Here is a 17,424-nt window from a genome sequence, read left to right as displayed (position 1 = left end):
TGCTGCGTTGAACCGATACACAATGCATGCGTTCTTGCGGAAGTCACAGGCGATACTTGCGCTACGAGTGCTTGCCAAGCTTGCAATTGCTAGCCTTCTACCTCGTGAGTTGAAAACACGTCCACTACCACGATCCGTTCAAACTAAGACAGAATTTGCAGTATCACCATATTCTGGATTTGAATCTTCAGAGTAGCTAAGTCGGTTTGAAGTCTGTTGAGGATACCTGTCTAGTTAGGCAATTTTGAGATTTGAGGGGACAGCAACCTGCAAGCAACGCGATAGATTACGCATCCAATAGACTTGTGCCATTTGAAACACCACTGACCTCCGCTGTATGTGCAAGTGGTTAGCGACTCTGAATGAAATCACTTGGTCCACACAATTTAGCTCCATGCTTGACACTGCCCTCAGCGCGAGTCATGGGCGAGGCGCTAGGTACGGCATGTCAAAGCTACTAATGGTGTTGACCTCAGCGCGCACGGGTGACGTCAGTTCTCGTAGCTCCAATATTTCGCTTTTCAAGCTGTGAGATGAACTATCTACACCAGGAATGAACCAAAGATAATCTAACATGGGGCTGCCATAGGCGATTCCTTGCCCTATCATATACAGACAGAGTGCCTGGAAGGAGACACAACGCTCAACACAACCGGACTGTATTCCTTGAGCGCGATTACTCCGCCTTCACTCCCTTGACAGAAGTCCTCACTCCAATTCCAAGCACAATCAAAATCCGAACCAAGACCATCGGTGCCGTCGACCAAAAGATGACCCAATCCTCAACAGTCCACTCCTGGTACTTCAACCAAACCTCCCAGCCCCCGATGGCCTGTGCCGATCCGTGCATGTAGGCCGCGTCGCTCAGGAGCATGCCCGCACAGACGACGCGCCAGAGATTCAGGTCATCGAAGAGCCGCAGCACCACGCCCTCCATGAAGGCGAAATAGAGCCATCCTCCGCTCAGCTGGGTGAAGAGAAACTGCGTGTGCGGCGCGTAGGTATGCGAGTTGCGTGTCAACCCCGCCTGATACTGATTCGGCGCGTGCAGCGTCATGACCGCCCCGAGGATCGCGAAAATGGGCTCGACGGTCATGATTGTAAGTTGGTAGATCACCGGGACTGCGGATGACCCCTTGATGGTCGCTTTTTGCGGTTGTGTCGCCATCTTGCGCGATCCCTTGTGGTGGCTGGTGTACGTGTGTCGTCGGGGGATCTGTTCGGTCGGAAAAGTCTTATCGCGAACCACGGTCGCGCTCGATATCGCGGTGATCAAAAATGGCCCTCGCCGCAGGTTGAAGATGAGATTTGGCCGTCTTTGCGATGAAGGATGCAGCTAGAATGAGATGGAATGAGATGAGAACAGCCCTGGAAAATTCCTCCCTGCACCGCTAGTTTTATCAATATTGGACTGTCGAAGCTTAAGTAGCTCGGTGAAACATGTAACTCGGAACTGCCGGCTGCGGGGTCACTTGTGCGAATTATCCGAGACAACTCGACGAGTTACATGAAGCATCCTAGCAAGAGAGACGTGGTTTACCAGGAGTGCACGGTCTGTGAATTTCCCAGTGATGCCCAATTGAGAGCGCCGAAGCATAATAAGGCTGTGAGGGCATGAATGCATAGTTCTCGAGGATTTCCTGATTGGGTATCGCAGCTCTCTTGGAGCTTGTCCCGAGCTTCTGGTCCTTAGTTTCGCAATGATGAGCGAACTGCTGTCAACTGACTGGCGTTCGCCTCGCACACACGGCTTGAGCGTAAGCTGACATGAGACGAGCTGCCGGACTGCATGAAGAACCATGCTGAAGGATTTCCAAGTTGGTGAGGCAATGGCTCGACGGGGTCTCCGAAAGTGGAAATCTCGAGTCATTGTGGTATCAGTGTGGGCGAGATGGATTGCTGAGGTGGTGGTGAGTTCGTCGTGGGGGTGGTTTTTCCGGTGGGATATTCACCAGCAAATGAGATTACAACTTCAGGAGACATACACGGCAGTTGGTTGAATAAGCTTATTCTGTGCAGTTACACAGCGTTTGTCGATCTTTGATCGACAGACTATGACGTGGGCAAGGCTCTTCTTTCCGATGCCCCAAAAAGACCAAGCCACAACTTCCACATTGGACGGCAATGCTTTGGTAAATTAACGCTACCTGTCCATTCGCGCCTACAAAAGAAAGCATCCACCCCCAATGACAATGGCATTGGGCCAGGAAGTTACTTCCTGCTGCGCCTCCAAGTTCTCATACCACGGAAGCTCCATCCACCTCCGTTGCCGACCATCCCTCAATGGTATGCCATCGCTCCACGGACATCAGGCTCTAATTCTTTTCCGTGTTTTTTTCCACTTCCCCTGCGCTATCTGCTGTTTTGTCGTGTTCAATAATAACACCGGCCTCTAAAGAAGTCTCTGGAGCTTCGGGATTCTTCTTCTGTTCGCGCAACAGGAGGAGTCTGATGCTGATGACCGCAATGATCGCGGCGATGATGAACCCAAAAGTGGCGGGGAAACCACGTCCTGAGTGATCGAACTGTCAGTGGACGAAGAACAGCTTTACGTCAATCTTTAGCGACTTACTGAAACTAGGTGCCATAGTCTGAGGGAAAATCACGATAGGTAGCCAGGCGTCAACTGCATATTGCATCCCGTTCATGCTGCTAATGACCAGAGCTCGTTCTTCGTTGTCGCCTGCGCAGACTTCGTTGGCCCAGGTGTAACTGAGAATGGTTGGTTAATACGAAGAGTTGACGTCGCCGTAACTGATTTGAAATGCTTACAACACGGCTGTCATCAGATGTATGCTGCTCGTGAGGAACGCGGCCTCCTTCAAGGGCACACTAGCAGGCCATACAGCCAAGATTCCGTTCGGTATGAGGCCCAGTATCTATTTTACTCATCGATCAGCCTCATTCCAATATCTTCACGCGAATTAAGCGATCTATGCGCTGCTTACCAAAGGGATCAAGATCAAAGCAAAACGGCTGCCGGTGTAATCAGACAAAAAGCCCCAGAGAATGACGCAAAAGGCCATGATCAGTCTCGAGCCAGTAGGGATCACGTTTCTGTCAACGACTGAGTAGTTTTCCGATTTGAGCCAGATACCGAAGTAGCCGCTGGCTTGGCAGGATTCGCCATACAGCTGCAACATCCTTATCAGCAACCTTGGTATCGTATCTGCACGACGCCTGATATGCACTCACCACATAACCCAGCACGAACGCATACCACCTCCACTTTGATAAGACGCGCTTGAAGGTCGCAAAGGTCACTCCGGCGGGCGCCGCCTTGCCAGCTTTCTGCACTCTCTCGATGGCCAGCTCGCACTCCTGGGCGGTCAGGAATCTGGACTTCGTGGTGTATGGCGTATCGGGGAGGATGAAGAATGTCGCTAGACCAACGGGCACAGTCATACACTGGGTTGATCAGTATTGATGTGGGATTTCAGGATCCTTCATTCGACTTACTCCGCAAACGATGTACAACCATCGCCATCCAGACAGACCATGGGCACCATCAAGACTCTTGTACACGGCTGCTTGAAGGTATCCTACAGAAATCGAAATCAGTACTGTGGGAAACTAGGCATGTTTTGTAAACACATACCTCCAAAGGCAGAGCCAAGGGGCGCAGTCATGTGAAAAATGGCCACTCTTTTAGCAAGCTCCGTCTTCGTATACCAGCTCCCAAGCACGTAGAGCAACACGGGAAAGAAGCTGCTTTCAAAGAAGCCCACGAAGAACCGAAACGCATACAGCTGGCTGGAGCTGTGAGTACCAGCCTGAGCAAAGGTGAAGACGCCCCATGCAACCTCCATACAAGCCAGCCAGATACTTGGTCGGATCTTCTGCACGATGAGAGTGCTCGGCACTTGCATGATGGCATATGCGCAAGTGTATGCTGTCTGAGCGTAGGTGTACTCGTTTCCGAACATTTTCAGGTCTTCTTGCATCCCCGATACGTAGGCGTTTGCAAGGTTGCCTTGGTCTAGGTACTTCATGAAGAACCCCAGGCATCCGATGGTGAGGATGGACCAGTCCAGTTTGCGGAGAAGGACTCGTTCTTCATGACTCTTGAGATGGGTGTCGGTATCCCAGATGAAGGAGCGGAAGGACCGCGAGGGCGATTTCGTGGGTTGCGATTCCGTCATCTTGAAGGCGTGGTGAGAAGACGTGAGGGAAAAGTGTGGTGTCCACGGTAGTCGGCTTCAAAGGCAGCAGCATGGCAGCATATGTATGTCTTCTTCTATCGACATTAGCTTAGGTTGCGCAATCGGAGGAGCGTATTTCAGGCGGCCGAGGCATGGCTGCCATGCACTGATAGCACCAGGCATGCCTGGCTGCCATAGGCCGACCCGGACGATATCCCCGATGGAGGCAAAGCAGCTTTCGCTAGACATGCCAGAACGTTGCGTTCTTGTCTCTTTGAGTATGGCGCTGCAGAATCTCGTTGGTGTTGGGAGGTGTCGGGGGTTGTCCGACGGCGTCGACCAATCGTGTGTGATGCATTATCGTGGGGTCGATCGGCGGTGGTAAGACGACAGAGTCGGGGGTGATTGCGAGCTTATCATCCATGGCCACTCGTCCACAGTGCCGAATGCTCCTCGGAGACATTTGTGACAATACCGATAAAAGTCCATTGAGACGCATTTCTATGAGATTTAATCCATCAGAAAGAAGGCTTTTCACTCAGAAGCATGTTTTCTTCCATGCTGTATACACAATGCCGCATACTCTGCCCTTTGACGTCGGTATGAACAACAGGCTGCACAGTGAGCAACATACTCAATATGCTATGCATCTTGAGACGGACTACATTCCCTTGTGGAACTCGATCGATCATCACCTGAATAAGCTCTTCCCTTTGGTTTCTTGTGAAGTCCACCTGTGCCGCCGCGGCTGTTCCAGTACCGACCTCAGTTGTACTAACAATAATCCCGCACGTCTAATTGAAGAACAGACTCGCTGTTATCATTGCTGATATCGTTACTACTATCGTTCCTACTATCGTTATTACTATCGTTACTAATACCGTTGTCTATCGGCGTCGTCGTCGTCGTCTCTCGTCGTCGTCTCTCGTCGTCGTCTCTCGCCGTCGCCGTCTGTCGCCGTCGTCGTCTATTGTTGTCGTCGCCTATTGTCATCGTCATCATCTAAGTCACCTACCTAGTACACAGAAAATGCAGTCGCCCAAACAGGGGAAAATTAGGCGGTCTCAAGCTTACACGTCAAGTCTGTGATAACCTGGCGCTTCCAGTGGCTCAAGCTTAAGTTCAGTTTTCAACGTGTGATGCGATTAACCCTGAATAATTCAAGTCCATTTTCTGCATTTCTACTAGCTGCGTTTTAAGTAGGAATCCACTATATGAGCCTGTGAACTGCCAATTACTATATATGTATCGTTATTCCTCAACTACAGTTCTGAAGGAAAGTCTACCTGTCATAAAGTTGCACAGTGTAGGCTGTTGGAGCGTTGAGACGAATTACAGGCAAGTCTTCGTAATATTCATTCCCATTCTCAATTTATTTTACCGTGTCTTCTATTAACATACTTGGTTTTACCTACGTAAGAGGACTCCTATTTTACTCCCGGAAAGGAGTTCAATGTTCGATTCTGCCAGCATTTTTCAGCGCTTGTCCAGCGTTTGTCCGCTCATTCGAACAATATTCAAGAATTGGATGTCGCCTAGTTCCCATTGCTTCTTGCTCTTCAGCAACACCAGATCAGTCTCTTAAGGGCCCCAAGGTGGCACTTCCACTGCGAAACGGGGATGGTTGCTGCAAGATACACGTTAATCTAAGCCAACACCTGTTTCAGAGGTTCTTGATAACTCACTCGGCATTCTTGACCGCCTTTTCGGGATCCTCCAAAGCAAATTGTTTGCAGTAGTCGACACCATAACCGTAGTCAGTGGTGCCCAGAACGTCCCTGAAATGTGTCGCTTCATGGATAATGGTGCTAGTAGACCTTGCTTAGAACTTCTCTTATCTAGATAAGTGTAAGATGTTGACTGGACTTACTCCCATTGATTGCGATGCCGTCCGGTAGGCGGCAGCAGTTCCTCGTTGAAGTACACACTGCAAATCCTCACGTCGCCGTAAGTACCACCGATCGTGGCAAACACAGCTGAGCTGGTACAGGAGCAGTCGTATCTGAACGTCGTGGCCAGGTCAGGCGCGAATTTCTAGGGGTTTCGGTTAGCGTGCCTGGACATCTCCCGCATCGGATCACAGATGAAAGTTACCTTGAAGGCAGTCAAGACGCGGTTGTATCGCTCGGTGCTAAACGTGCCGTACCACGTGGTCTGGATATCGCTACCGTTGGGGTTGTCTTCCAGATGCTCAATGGCCGCATAGGATTTGTTCGTAGCTCGCTCGATCGCCGCTTCAAGGGTGGCTATCTGAGTGCTAGAGCATGAGGTGAAGGTCGCGGCAAGGGCGCTGGACACGACGGACAGCAGGCTGGTTAGGTGAAGAACGCGCATATTGAGCACCTTGAAACAACAGTAGACAGATCAAAGTGTTAACCATGAGATTCTAGAATGCCGCCGGGTCGCGTGCTTTGTTTTTAAGGTTGCGGAGATCTTCTTGACCGTCAATTCTTGGCAAACATGCATTAGGAAGGTACACAATTCTCGGGTTGTATTTTCCATTTGGAGGCATCATGCCGGGCGGCTGTACCTTTTCTCGTATCGCGCCATCATTTTAGCATCCATTGAACATGCAAATATCCTATCTCGATCAATTCGGGAAGTTGCCGTAGACAGCGACGCATTTGAAGCCTCGGTCATGCCTACGTATTACACGCGCATCCGGGGCGCTAATGTAATTCGCGGAAGCCATGTCGGGTCCCCGGACGTTGGCGGACGGAATGCGCGTGCCGTCCCGGAGGGCGCCGGCAACAGGCACGGAAGCTAGCCAGAATCAGCGGGCTTGAAGGGCTTCATTCAATGGCGGTATCAACTCAAGGGCTGCGCCAATCAAGAGGGCCCGTTGGTCTATTACGACAGTCATTGAAGCAACGCAGCCAAACAGTAATATTGGGTATGTAGGAAGAGGCATAGCACACCGAACACCCAGTAATGATTCCTGTCCCGGAGAATCCATGACCAAAACGCCCGCTCATTGGAAAGTCTTGTAGGCCTCATCTACTCCTCAAGATTCAAGCCTTTTTCGTCTTCTTCCACACGCTCAGAAACCATCCTCCCCCGCAAATCTCTCCATCACTGCTCCCTCTACAGGGTGCATTACAGTTCCACGCCGGCGAGAGCGCGTCTTCGCTTGGCGCTGTGCTGGAGCAGTAGCACTCGCCCCCAGTCTCGGTACCGAAGTAGTCGTAGTTCTTTTCGCAGAACGCTTTGCACTGTCGATTCGTCTGACTTGTGGTGTAATTTTGGTACGCGTCGCGCATAGTTCTTTGGTCGTTATCACGATAGCAGCCAACGTACTCCCAATCGGAGATTTCGACCCAGGTCGTGGCGGCTGCGGATGCTGAGGTGGTTCTAAGGATACCTTAGCTGGGTGTCGCTGAGCAAGTCTCATCATTGATTAATTACCTTGTCCCGCCGGTGTTTTGCTGAAGGTTCTGTATCTTTGCATCCTGGTTCGCTATCATAGCCCCAAACACGCCGGCAACCATCACCAGCATGGCCGCCATAAAGCCGATGATGCACCACAGAAAGAAGACTGGTTTCCGGGCACCGCATATCCTCTTTTCTGCCTTGAGTGTCGTGGCCGCGCTGATTTGTGTGTATCCCCCATAATACTGGCCATCGTACTGGTGCTCTATTGGCCCGCCGACAATCTTGTCGGAGTGATGTACGGGATGAAGGCCGTTTTCGATGTAGGCATTCTCGACGTAAGTATGCTCCGTATTCGCCGTATGTTCGTAAGATGCCATGATGCCACTGCCGGGGAGATAACCTTGAAAATGGACTTCTGTCTGACGGCCCAAAATTGAGAGCCAGAGGAGAGTTGTGTTTGAAAAATCTGATTTATAGATCAATTGTAGGAGGAATTGAGATAAGTAGATCAGCGACATGAAGGAAATCCGGCCTCCTGCAGTGCGGGATCGTGCATTGAAAAGACGGCTTAGACCCATTCCAGGCTGCAGCAATAGGTCACCGGCGCAGGAAAACGCCTGTACAGCTGCTGGGAATAGAAGCTTAACCCCTGTGCTTCTGCTCAGCCGGCCCCTAAGCGAAACATCCGGTCAGCACTTATCCAAAAAGGTCGACTCCTCAGGGTCAACCGCATGGGTTTGGATCGTTGAATTGTTGCCTGGCTGCAAGATTTGATTACAGCGGTAATAGCTTTAAATGTGCGGGTTGGTTGGTTTTTGCCCGTCCTTTAAAAGACGCCAATGCTCACGGCATGGCTCCCGGCGCTGGCACAGCCACGCATGGCATTCTCATCGGATGCTCTGTGATCTTTGCATTTGGACTCAGTTCTTCATGATTTTACTAGTACAAAACATCTACAGGACGTGGACTCCATTCAGCGCCCTTCGGTCTGCCAACACGGACTCGTTCCCGCAACGAATAGATTTTGGTCGTCAGCATCGGTATCTCCAATCACCCGAAGCAAACGTGCGTGACCTCTCCCCGGGTTTCACGCGGGAGCAATCGGAACCGACGAACCTCGTGATAGCCTTTCAAATTCAGGGTAAACACTCTTGCATTAAAGTAGACAACTCGTATGTGGGTTGAAATCGGTATAAAACGATTAATCCCTGCCTTCTTTCTCGATTGTTCATGAGGCCAGATCCATCATTCCTTCCTTGCATCTACCATGCCGTTCTTCAAGCGTAACGACAACATTTCCATTTTCTTTGTGGATGAAGGTCCTCAAGAGGCTCAAGCAGTCCTCCTCATCCCAGGAATCACATGTGACCTCCACGATTGGAATTGGCAAGTTCCATTTCTTCTAGAATACGGATTCCGTGTCATCACTCCAGATCCTCGAGGCCAGGGCCGTTCATCCGCTCCGGCGCCGACTCCGGGCATCAAATCCTACCCCGGGCCGGATGCGGACCCATCAATCATCGACTACTACCCACAAACCGCTGCGCAAGACTTCATTGCACTTCTCCAGGACCTCAACATCAAGTCCGTCATACTGATTGCTTATTCTCTCGGTACTGCCGTCGCTTACCATCTCGCGTCGGTGCGTCCCGATCTCACCCGGGCCATGGTCATACTCGACCCGCTCCATTCCGTCCCCGCCACCACTGCGGATGAATACCTCACCGACCCTACGAAGGTACTTCAAAACTTGGTCATGCTCTTCGGTCCGGCTCTGTATCCTCCAACAGTACCCGCTTGGCATAACACCTGGATTAGCAGGCGTGCCGCGCAGGGGGATATGGGAGTTATCCTCGCACAGTGTTCGGCCTGCTTAGGAGACCCCCAAGGAATTGGTCGACGGGAAGTGTCCGTCGCACAGCATGATGGGAAGATTCAATGCTCACGCCTGACGCTGGGGAACAGCGAGTTCTGGGTTAGCACGGAACGTAGTCACTTGTCCCCGAGCACAGAACTCGACGAAGTTGGCCTCGTAGAGGATTCAGGGCACTGGTTCTTCCAACTGAAGAGCGAAGAAGTAAATGAGCGACTCAAAAAGTGGTTTGTCAAGATTGGCGTCTTGTCTGACTGTTGAAGTCAAGCTTCCACGTAGCTAGATGCTGTATATGATAGACAGCTGGAAATATATCTCCACTTCAATCTATTCTTCAATTCTTCAGCGTGAATGAAGGCGTAATCGAGTCTTGATTAGAACAGTTACGGATTATGGGCTAAAGCCCATCCGCTGACACGAGCGATGAAGCGTCGACAACAACAAGTACACTCTCCGCCAGTAAGTGTCGCCACACATGGAAGTATACCCTGATATATATGCCCATAAATGCCGCCAAGTGACCAACATATTTGTCTCGTGTCTCGTTCAATGAACCTGCCGCACTTGTTGCTTCGAGAAAGATGCCCATTTCAACTAGGGGAGGCTTGCAGTTTGTCTCGATCGCAAAGTTCATGCTGTCGACGAAGACCATGTAGAGCCCACAACACGCCACAGCTACTGGGTGAAGATGAAATAATTTCCTCCTGTAAAGCATGTCATCCGATATGCTCAAGGCAGTTTGGATGTACAAGGGAAGCAATGCCAGCGTTTGTGGGAAGTCCCTGCGCGGGTTTAAGGGGGACCAGAAAATGAGCGGGCCCATGAAGAGACCTATGAGGATGGCGAGCACGCTTCTGCCGTTCCTGATGAATTCGGACCATCTCGGTGCGAAACACGAGATGACAGGTAGCAAGTGGAAAGCGTAAACTGCCATCAATGCATCCCAGGCAAACAGATGCACCAAAAATGCAGCCAGAAACCGAAGGCTGTTTAAGAAACCTCTTAGTTGGCATTGGCTATTGCATATGCACTGCGACATGACAACCCCCAGTGTTCCTCCTAGCGCCCCTGCAACCCCTGCGAAGACTGTCATGTGTAGGGCGATTGGTAAAAGCGATAGATGCCAGGGAACCAGATGTTTGCACCAAAGAACAGCATTTATGACCGAGACCGGGAAGACGAGGCTCACCAAGGTCATCGAAATCGCTAATACTTGATTTGTGATGAGCTGCAGTAGCCACGAACATCTTCCCATGCAGTATTGTAGTTGCGATATGTACCCTTTTGGGGATTGCCTAATGTTGATTTCGAAGACGGGGATATCAAGCAGCTTTCTCTTCGTGACCTCGAATTGAAGGCAAGAATCCTTCAGCTCTAGGGACCACCTTGTGAGCCTGAGGGAGCCCGTGCGTTTCCAGAAAGATACCAGTTTATCAGGCGAGATATGTTTGGCGATGCAGTACTCCAGATGATACAGGTCACTATTCGACCTCCAGGGCCATCTTCGGGGCCAGATCCAGGAGCCGATGTCTGTATAGGCTGACGTCTTGGTAACTTTGATGACGAGAGAAAACCTCTCGTTTGAAGCCTTTGATTCGAGCTTCATCCCGGCGATTCCATATCGCGAGCTGGTGATGGTTTGTGTTTCGCGTTCGGAAAACACGGGCAATAGTGTGTCCGCTGCATAATGCTTTGAGTCTGAGTATCTTTCCAGGATTTCCATTTCTGAAGGCAAGCTATTGATCCAGACGTACCACGAGGGTACAGGTTCTGTGTCATAGTTAGGACGTATCCTCGTCTTCAGCAGAATCTTTCTCATGGGCCATTGATGCCAGGTGTGATGGATGACTCTCATGGCCGAAAGCGGACTCCTGGAGTATGCACCACCTTCGTGCACGTCTAGAGGAAGCGCAAGAAGGCTCCAGGGGTCGTTACGCAGTCGACAGGGAATGATGGCGTACGGCCAGGTGTTGTCTGACACGGGCAGTTCAATCTCAAGGCCACGGCTGGTTGGGGTCCAGTCGAGCACGGTTTCGCACTCGACGATGTCGTTGCAAAGCAGGAAGCACCCGGGGCTCGGAGCCAAAAGACCCATCGGCAATGCGTTCGAGTGGGGTTGTTCGGGAGCAGACCAAGGATGCCCCATCCCCATTACCATCCTCACTGCAGAGGCCCAAGAAGAACTCGGTTCAAGTTCATCAAAGGCCAGGGGCCGTCCGTGCTCATCCGTCGGATTCCAAGCAAGAAGTGTCGAGTCGAAACACGTCTGCAGTATCTGCTCCTGCAGTCTAGCGAAGGCCTTCTGACCCTCTCCATACATAAGAGGCATATTCACCCCGAAGATACCCAGCAGGCAGTATGCAATATCTTCAACGCGGGTAGTTGTCCGCCGGGCTGCCCAGCTCATTCTCTCTGCAATACTGGCCTCTGTTAACAACCTCAGGCGGGTGTTTTGCTCCGATATCGAGGATTCCAAGTACGTCTGATCGATGCCTGTAATGTTGCTCACGGAGGCCGCCGTGTCCTCGCGGCTTGCGATCAGCGTCCAATCTGACGCGAAGAAAAGCAACTCTCGAGGTGCGAGCAGCTCCTGTAGAGTCCATCCTCTTGTGAACCAGCGAGAGTTGACGAATGCCGGGTCTGTCGCATCCTGAGTTGCCGGTACATCGGATAGGTACGCGAAGCAGATTTGTGCATTTTCGTACCATCGGAACATTGAGTTGATTGACTCCGACAGTTCCGCACTGCTTGTTTTGTCGATGCAGCAGGTGTCGACCCAAACGTATCGAAGACGATACTCCAGGGCTTTCCCACATGCTTTTATGATCTTTGGATAACCAGCTCTGTCTTTGATCATTAGATCTGCCGGGTCTCCGCTTGTGATATCGAGGCTCTTGAACTCTTGAAAGGAGACTTCGTCGCTTCCCCAAGTATGCGATAGGATGGCGTAGTTGGGGATGGCAGCGTCAAAGAACTCCTCAAGTTTGAGTGTACGTGTGTTGATGAGCCACATGGTCAATGATTGGCATTAGATTGACTTGGCCTCGTTTAACAATGAGGACTGGAAGGCTAAAGTGTAGCTGCTTGGGCATATCTTGAAAACAAGGGATGCCAAGAAAAGAGACAGTGAGCGTGGACCGATTGAAGCTGCGCGTTTTGACAGGCAGGCAGCAATCGGAGCTGAAAACTGAACCCCTGCTGCATGATCGAATCTCATAGGCTGCGCAGTTGTCAACCCCTGTCCAGTGGAACCATGGGTACCTTAGCATGAGAAAGAGCTTCGGTAGATTCCATACTCGATGATGACGATCTAATGCCCTGGACGTGGTTTCGATAGACGTTTGTCATGTATAAAATAAGAACCGTAAAAATTCAGCGGTGAAACTGATGGAAAGAGTTGTCTTTTACTTTTTCGCTCTGAGTGGTCAAGGATTGACCGACTAGCCTGGCACCATAATTTCTGAAGACTGACCCGTCCTTCTGCCTGACGGAGTCTGTGTCACAGAATACATGAGATGTTCTGATGATTTGTTAAATATTTCAACTCCCAGATGAACACTTCATTAACAGCCCAGGCACTAAAATTGCTTCAACACTTATAAAGTAACAACCGCCGTGCTATATACCAAAGTAACGCTATGTCGGTCCCACCATTAACAAACAGTATTGAGCATACTTTAATAAAAAAGAAGAAGATACTAAGCGTATAAGCAATGCTTTTGCGTAAATGGTCCCACGAGGAGCGGTCTTTAAGTTAAGGCTTCATTTCCTAGGCGGAGTACCTAGTACTTACTGATTAATCTAGGCTAGGATTTCTTCAATCTATTCATATTATTTTCATTCTTAATACCATCTCTACCGCAGTAATAATACTTTTCAAATCATCTCCAATGTTCCGAAGTGTTGGCTCAGACAGCAAAGCTCCTGTATGCTTAAGACTAGTTCAGTCCCTGCCACTCAGCAGCATGGGCTCTCCAGCTGCCCTTGAGTAACTCAATCGAAGGAGTGCGGTCCCATTAAATCTCGCTGGAGTATTGCCTCCATGTGCTATAGCTGCAAACGAAGTGTTACATCCCAGATAAACATGCATAACATGCATACGCGCCAACGCACTGCACGTCAGCCCAGGATCACTAAGAAATGCCCATTAGACGTCTTTCACCCAAGCCCAAGATCAGCGTAGACCCCACTACGGGCCGTGAAAATCAAGGTTGGTTGGATGGGTCGTAGAGGTTGGCAGGATGGGACAGCTGGCCATCAAGGTATGTAGCTATCTCTTCACGGCACAGGCCGCCATGAGGCGCTCCGGCAGTACGGAGATAATGCATGTCAACCACAATCTAACTGGAAATGCATGTAGAAAAGCTTGTTTGGACCTCTTTAGGTACCGGGGGCAAGCCTTTATGGTCTGAACTTATTGATGATGTGGATGACCGCAACTTTGGGAGCGCGCCCCAAAAACACATTCCGAGGGGGTTGTCCCGGACACTAACACAGGTGGATAATTGGTACGGCATAATTGTACCTTTACATTCAATATTCCATTGACGTAATTCAGGAGCGAGGCCACGCAGCCCAATGATATTCATAGACTTTGCCGGCACTCAAAGAGCAGGAGGGTCTTCACTGCCGCACACTGTAATGGCCGGTCCGGCATCCCACCATGCGGGGTATGTACCCCGGCGCCGACGCCGAGACTAGGACCAGCAATTGAAGGCACGGCCGATACAAAGGAACAAGGGTTCATATCTATCAATCAGCAAGACCTCTCCGCTTTGCCCAGAATTTTGATTGCGTCTTGTTTTTTTGCCAAGTGTATGCCGCCTCCCCGATTGACTAGCACATTCCTTTCCCGTCGTCTTGGCCCAGCGCCTCAATCGCGGAGCCAATGCTGACAAGGAGCTCACAAATTGACACTGAGAACGATGCTGGCGAGAAACACACGAGACATTTAGTGCTGGGGAGCCGGTGAAAACGGCCATGTTTGCTAAATCGGCTCTCATCGGTTCATACGAACCGATCGCTTTCCTTCCGCGGGGGCGGGATAAGATGGATGATTCTTGGGATGAAGCTCTCGGTGGTGGCGCGATCTCGCCTGTTGAGTCGTCCCTTGGCGGTACTGCACTGCAACGTTTAACATGCAGTGCTCATGCAGGCACCTGAACGAGCAGGCCTGCAGTGGGAACACGCATTCTCGCGAGGCGTTCAACGGGGCGTTTCTTCATCCATTCTGCTCAGATGAGTCAGTTCGAAAGCATGTCTACAAGATGAAGTTTCTGTCTGCCAAAGGAGACTTCTTGAAAGTTACTTTCCAGGCTGTGCTTCAAACCTATTGCGTCCATCGTCATGTAAAGCACCGACCTCATCACGGTGAGCCCCCCAAACGTTATTGCGAATAAACAACGACACCCTAGCACCGTTTGGCATGCTCGTCAGCCACTACTCGAAAATTCCCCTCTCTTCAGGCTTGGCACCTGCCTGATGAAGCAACGATGATCCACTGCGCCAGAGAGGAAAAAGCCGCCGTGGCCCAGAAGCTGCCCTTGTCCGGGAGCTTCTCCGCCCATGGTCATTTCTTGTGTTCGCCCCCCTGGCAGCCGACCTTCTCTCCGCGTCCTAGCAACAGCGGCACTGCCAACCGTATCCTTCACTCTTGGACCAACATTCGCAATTGTCCCTCGCAAAAGTCCTTGCCAAGAAGACCCGACGTCGTTCACCTGCCCGAGGTAGCATCGCCCGGCCTGCATCGATGCCTCAGCACCCAGGATAACGAGCAAGATTCTCAGGGACCAGCCTCTTGGGATGCCATTGTGGCGCTGCGATGTACGTTTCCTCGAATTGGATCTCGCGGTGCCACAGCTTCTCGGCGCACAACCTTGCTACCCAAAGCTCGCCCGGCCACGCGAGCCGGAGCTCTCTCCAACTCTGACTGCATTGTCACTGGATGTCGTCTTATCGCGCAATTACGCCTGCACGGCGAGCAACCTCTTGGCATGCTCAGACGGCATGGGCCTCTGAGAACATAAATGTCCTGGCCTCGCCCGGATTCTTGTGCGATTTTCTAGCTAGCTGATCAGTCCGCTCCTTGGGATCCATCCGAAGCTTGTCAAACATTCACCCTGTACCGTCAATAGGGACTTGGGAATAGCTTCCTCATTCACGATGAAGACCACCTCAGCCCTCGCCGCGGCGCTGTTCGCGCTGCGCTCCTTCGCGACCGACCCCCTCACCGCCGACAAGGCTGAGGCCGACATTCTGACCACGGAGTGAGTGCCAATCCTTTCAATTGGCGTACCTGAACTTGCCCTAACGCGTGCCCCGCAGACTCGAGCGCAACCTCTGGAACTTGAACAAGATTGCCAAGGACAACGGCGGCAACCGTGCTTTTGGTCTTCCGGGTTACAAGGCGTCGTCCGACTACATCCTCGAGCGTGTCCAAGGCCGCTTCCACAAGCAGCTTGACACCAAGATCCAGTACTTCAACCACACCTTTGCCCAGACTCGTGAGATCAAGGTCACCGGTCCCGACGATGAAGATGTCTACGTCGTAGCTCTTCAGTACAACCACCCGACCTCGCTTCCCGACGGCGACACTGCACCCCTCATTGACATCCCCGTCGATGATGAGCGAGGTAAGAGAACTATCACCGTACAACTGCACAACTGCAAGCTGACTCTAAACGCGCAGGCTCTGGCTGCTTCGCCGACCAGTGGGAAGGTATCGATGCCACCGGCAAGCTCGCGCTCGTCAAGCGCGGTGTCTGCGCCATCTCCGACAAGCTCAAGCTCGCCAAGGCTGCGGGTGCCGTCGGTGTCATTCTCTACAACCAGACTCCTGGCACCAACATCGGCTCTGCCACCTTGAGCGCCGAGAACCTGGGCCTGCTGGTGCCCGTTGGTCTTATCCCTCTCGAGGTTGCGACCGCCTGGCAGGAGCGGCTCAAGGCCGGTGAGACCCTCGAGGTCACCCTCCTGGTCGATGCCGAGTGGGATGAGCGCGAGACCTGGAACATCATCTCCGAGACCAAGGAGGGCGACCCCAACAACGTTATTGTCCTCGGTGCTCACTTGGACTCTGTCCAGGCTGGACCCGGTGTTAACGACGACGGCTCTGGTACTAGCGCTCTCCTTGAGATCGCCGGCTCCTTCAAGAAGTACTCGGGCTTCAAGAACAAGGTCCGCTTCATCTGGTGGGGCGCCGAGGAGAGCGGTCTCGTCGGATCTCTCTACTACACTGCTCAGCTGTCCGAGGCTGAGGCCGACGCCATTCGCTTTTACTGGAACTACGACATGATCGGCTCCATCAACCCCGTCTACAACGTCTACCTCGGCGACAACGAGGGCGACAAGTTCGGCGCCCAGCCCATCCACGACTACATCGCCGCCCAGGGCAAGCCAGCCGCTTTCGGTGGCTTTGGCAGCAGCTCCGGTACGCACACTTTTCTAGAGTGAAAACCTGTTCATATTTGATGTTCTAACCCTAACCCTAAAAGACTATGTTGGCTTCCTTAGTCTGGGAATCCCCAGCAGTGGGATTTTCACCGGCGCCGGTGAACCAACCGACCCTTGCTATCACTTGGCTTGCGACACCCTCGACAACATCAACTGGGACGCCATTACCATCAACACCAAGGCAGCTGCCCGTGTTGCCGCCGACTTCGCCAACGAGCTGCCCGCGGGTCTCCCCCGTCGCAGCAAGACTACGCCTGCCCGCCGCAACCGTGAGGCCATTCGCCGCGAGTTTCAGAGGTGGGCTCTCGCTGCTGAGCAGGCCGAGCACGCCAAGAGTTGCTCTCACGGCGATGACCATGTTGTTTAGATGATGCTCATGAGACGGCCTAAAAGCATACAATCTGTAATGTTATGATGATACCTACATAGTCTTGGGAACTACAAGAACATGAAATTCTTGCATGCCTTTCAGCCTACTCGACTGTGGAATGTGGGCCGTGAACCATTGTCCGCGTTGAATGAAGATGTGACTTGAGGGCGAAGCTGTGCGGGGTGGCATGCCATTTTATACACGTCTCAAGTATC

General features: G+C 51.7%; 7 protein-coding genes across 7 annotated transcripts; 2 read left to right on the top strand and 5 right to left on the bottom strand.

The window, feature by feature from the left end:
* Positions 1-676: 676 nt before the first annotated feature.
* GCG54_00008352 (uncharacterized protein) lies at positions 677-1,168 on the bottom strand (the record flags this gene model as incomplete). The annotated part of the gene is made up of 1 exon (XM_045408319.1): positions 677-1,168. The coding sequence occupies one exon, from the start codon at positions 1,166-1,168 to the stop codon at positions 677-679; it is 492 nt and encodes a 163-aa protein (XP_045263009.1).
* A 1,147-nt stretch (positions 1,169-2,315) lies between these two features.
* GCG54_00008351 (Pantothenate transporter liz1) lies at positions 2,316-4,196 on the bottom strand (the record flags this gene model as incomplete). Its single annotated transcript, XM_045408318.1, has 7 exons — positions 2,316-2,512; positions 2,573-2,712; positions 2,773-2,879; positions 2,949-3,134; positions 3,196-3,408; positions 3,460-3,542; positions 3,599-4,196. Coding segments are annotated over 7 exons (1,524 nt in total), but the record flags the coding sequence as incomplete, so codon positions are not given.
* Positions 4,197-5,823: 1,627 nt separating this feature from the next.
* GCG54_00008350 (uncharacterized protein) lies at positions 5,824-6,476 on the bottom strand (the record flags this gene model as incomplete). Its single annotated transcript, XM_045408317.1, has 3 exons — positions 5,824-5,950; positions 6,013-6,176; positions 6,237-6,476. The coding sequence occupies 3 exons, from the start codon at positions 6,474-6,476 to the stop codon at positions 5,824-5,826; spliced, it is 531 nt and encodes a 176-aa protein (XP_045263007.1).
* A 677-nt stretch (positions 6,477-7,153) lies between these two features.
* On the bottom strand, positions 7,154-7,891 carry GCG54_00008349 (uncharacterized protein; the record flags this gene model as incomplete). Its single annotated transcript, XM_045408316.1, has 2 exons — positions 7,154-7,493; positions 7,548-7,891. The coding sequence occupies 2 exons, from the start codon at positions 7,889-7,891 to the stop codon at positions 7,154-7,156; spliced, it is 684 nt and encodes a 227-aa protein (XP_045263006.1).
* An 890-nt stretch (positions 7,892-8,781) lies between these two features.
* Positions 8,782-9,648, top strand: GCG54_00008348 (Non-heme chloroperoxidase; the record flags this gene model as incomplete). The annotated part of the gene is made up of 1 exon (XM_045408315.1): positions 8,782-9,648. The coding sequence occupies one exon, from the start codon at positions 8,782-8,784 to the stop codon at positions 9,646-9,648; it is 867 nt and encodes a 288-aa protein (XP_045263005.1).
* A 136-nt stretch (positions 9,649-9,784) lies between these two features.
* On the bottom strand, positions 9,785-12,400 carry GCG54_00008347 (uncharacterized protein; the record flags this gene model as incomplete). The annotated part of the gene is made up of 2 exons (XM_045408314.1): positions 9,785-10,218; positions 10,633-12,400. 2 exons carry the CDS (start codon positions 12,398-12,400, stop codon positions 9,785-9,787), a joined length of 2,202 nt encoding a protein of 733 aa, XP_045263004.1.
* Positions 12,401-15,549: 3,149 nt separating this feature from the next.
* Positions 15,550-17,206, top strand: GCG54_00008346 (Aminopeptidase; the record flags this gene model as incomplete). Its single annotated transcript, XM_045408313.1, has 4 exons — positions 15,550-15,653; positions 15,712-16,019; positions 16,076-16,816; positions 16,881-17,206. 4 exons carry the CDS (start codon positions 15,550-15,552, stop codon positions 17,204-17,206), a joined length of 1,479 nt encoding a protein of 492 aa, XP_045263003.1.
* Between the last annotated feature and the right edge of the window lie 218 nt (positions 17,207-17,424).

The sequence above is a fragment of the Colletotrichum gloeosporioides genome, assembly GCF_011800055.1.
Source record: "Colletotrichum gloeosporioides strain Lc1 chromosome Unknown consensus_52, whole genome shotgun sequence".
Lineage (NCBI taxonomy): Eukaryota > Fungi > Ascomycota > Sordariomycetes > Glomerellales > Glomerellaceae > Colletotrichum > Colletotrichum gloeosporioides.
The sequence above is the reverse complement of the archived record's forward strand: the minus strand, read 5'-3'. Positions and strand labels throughout refer to the sequence as shown.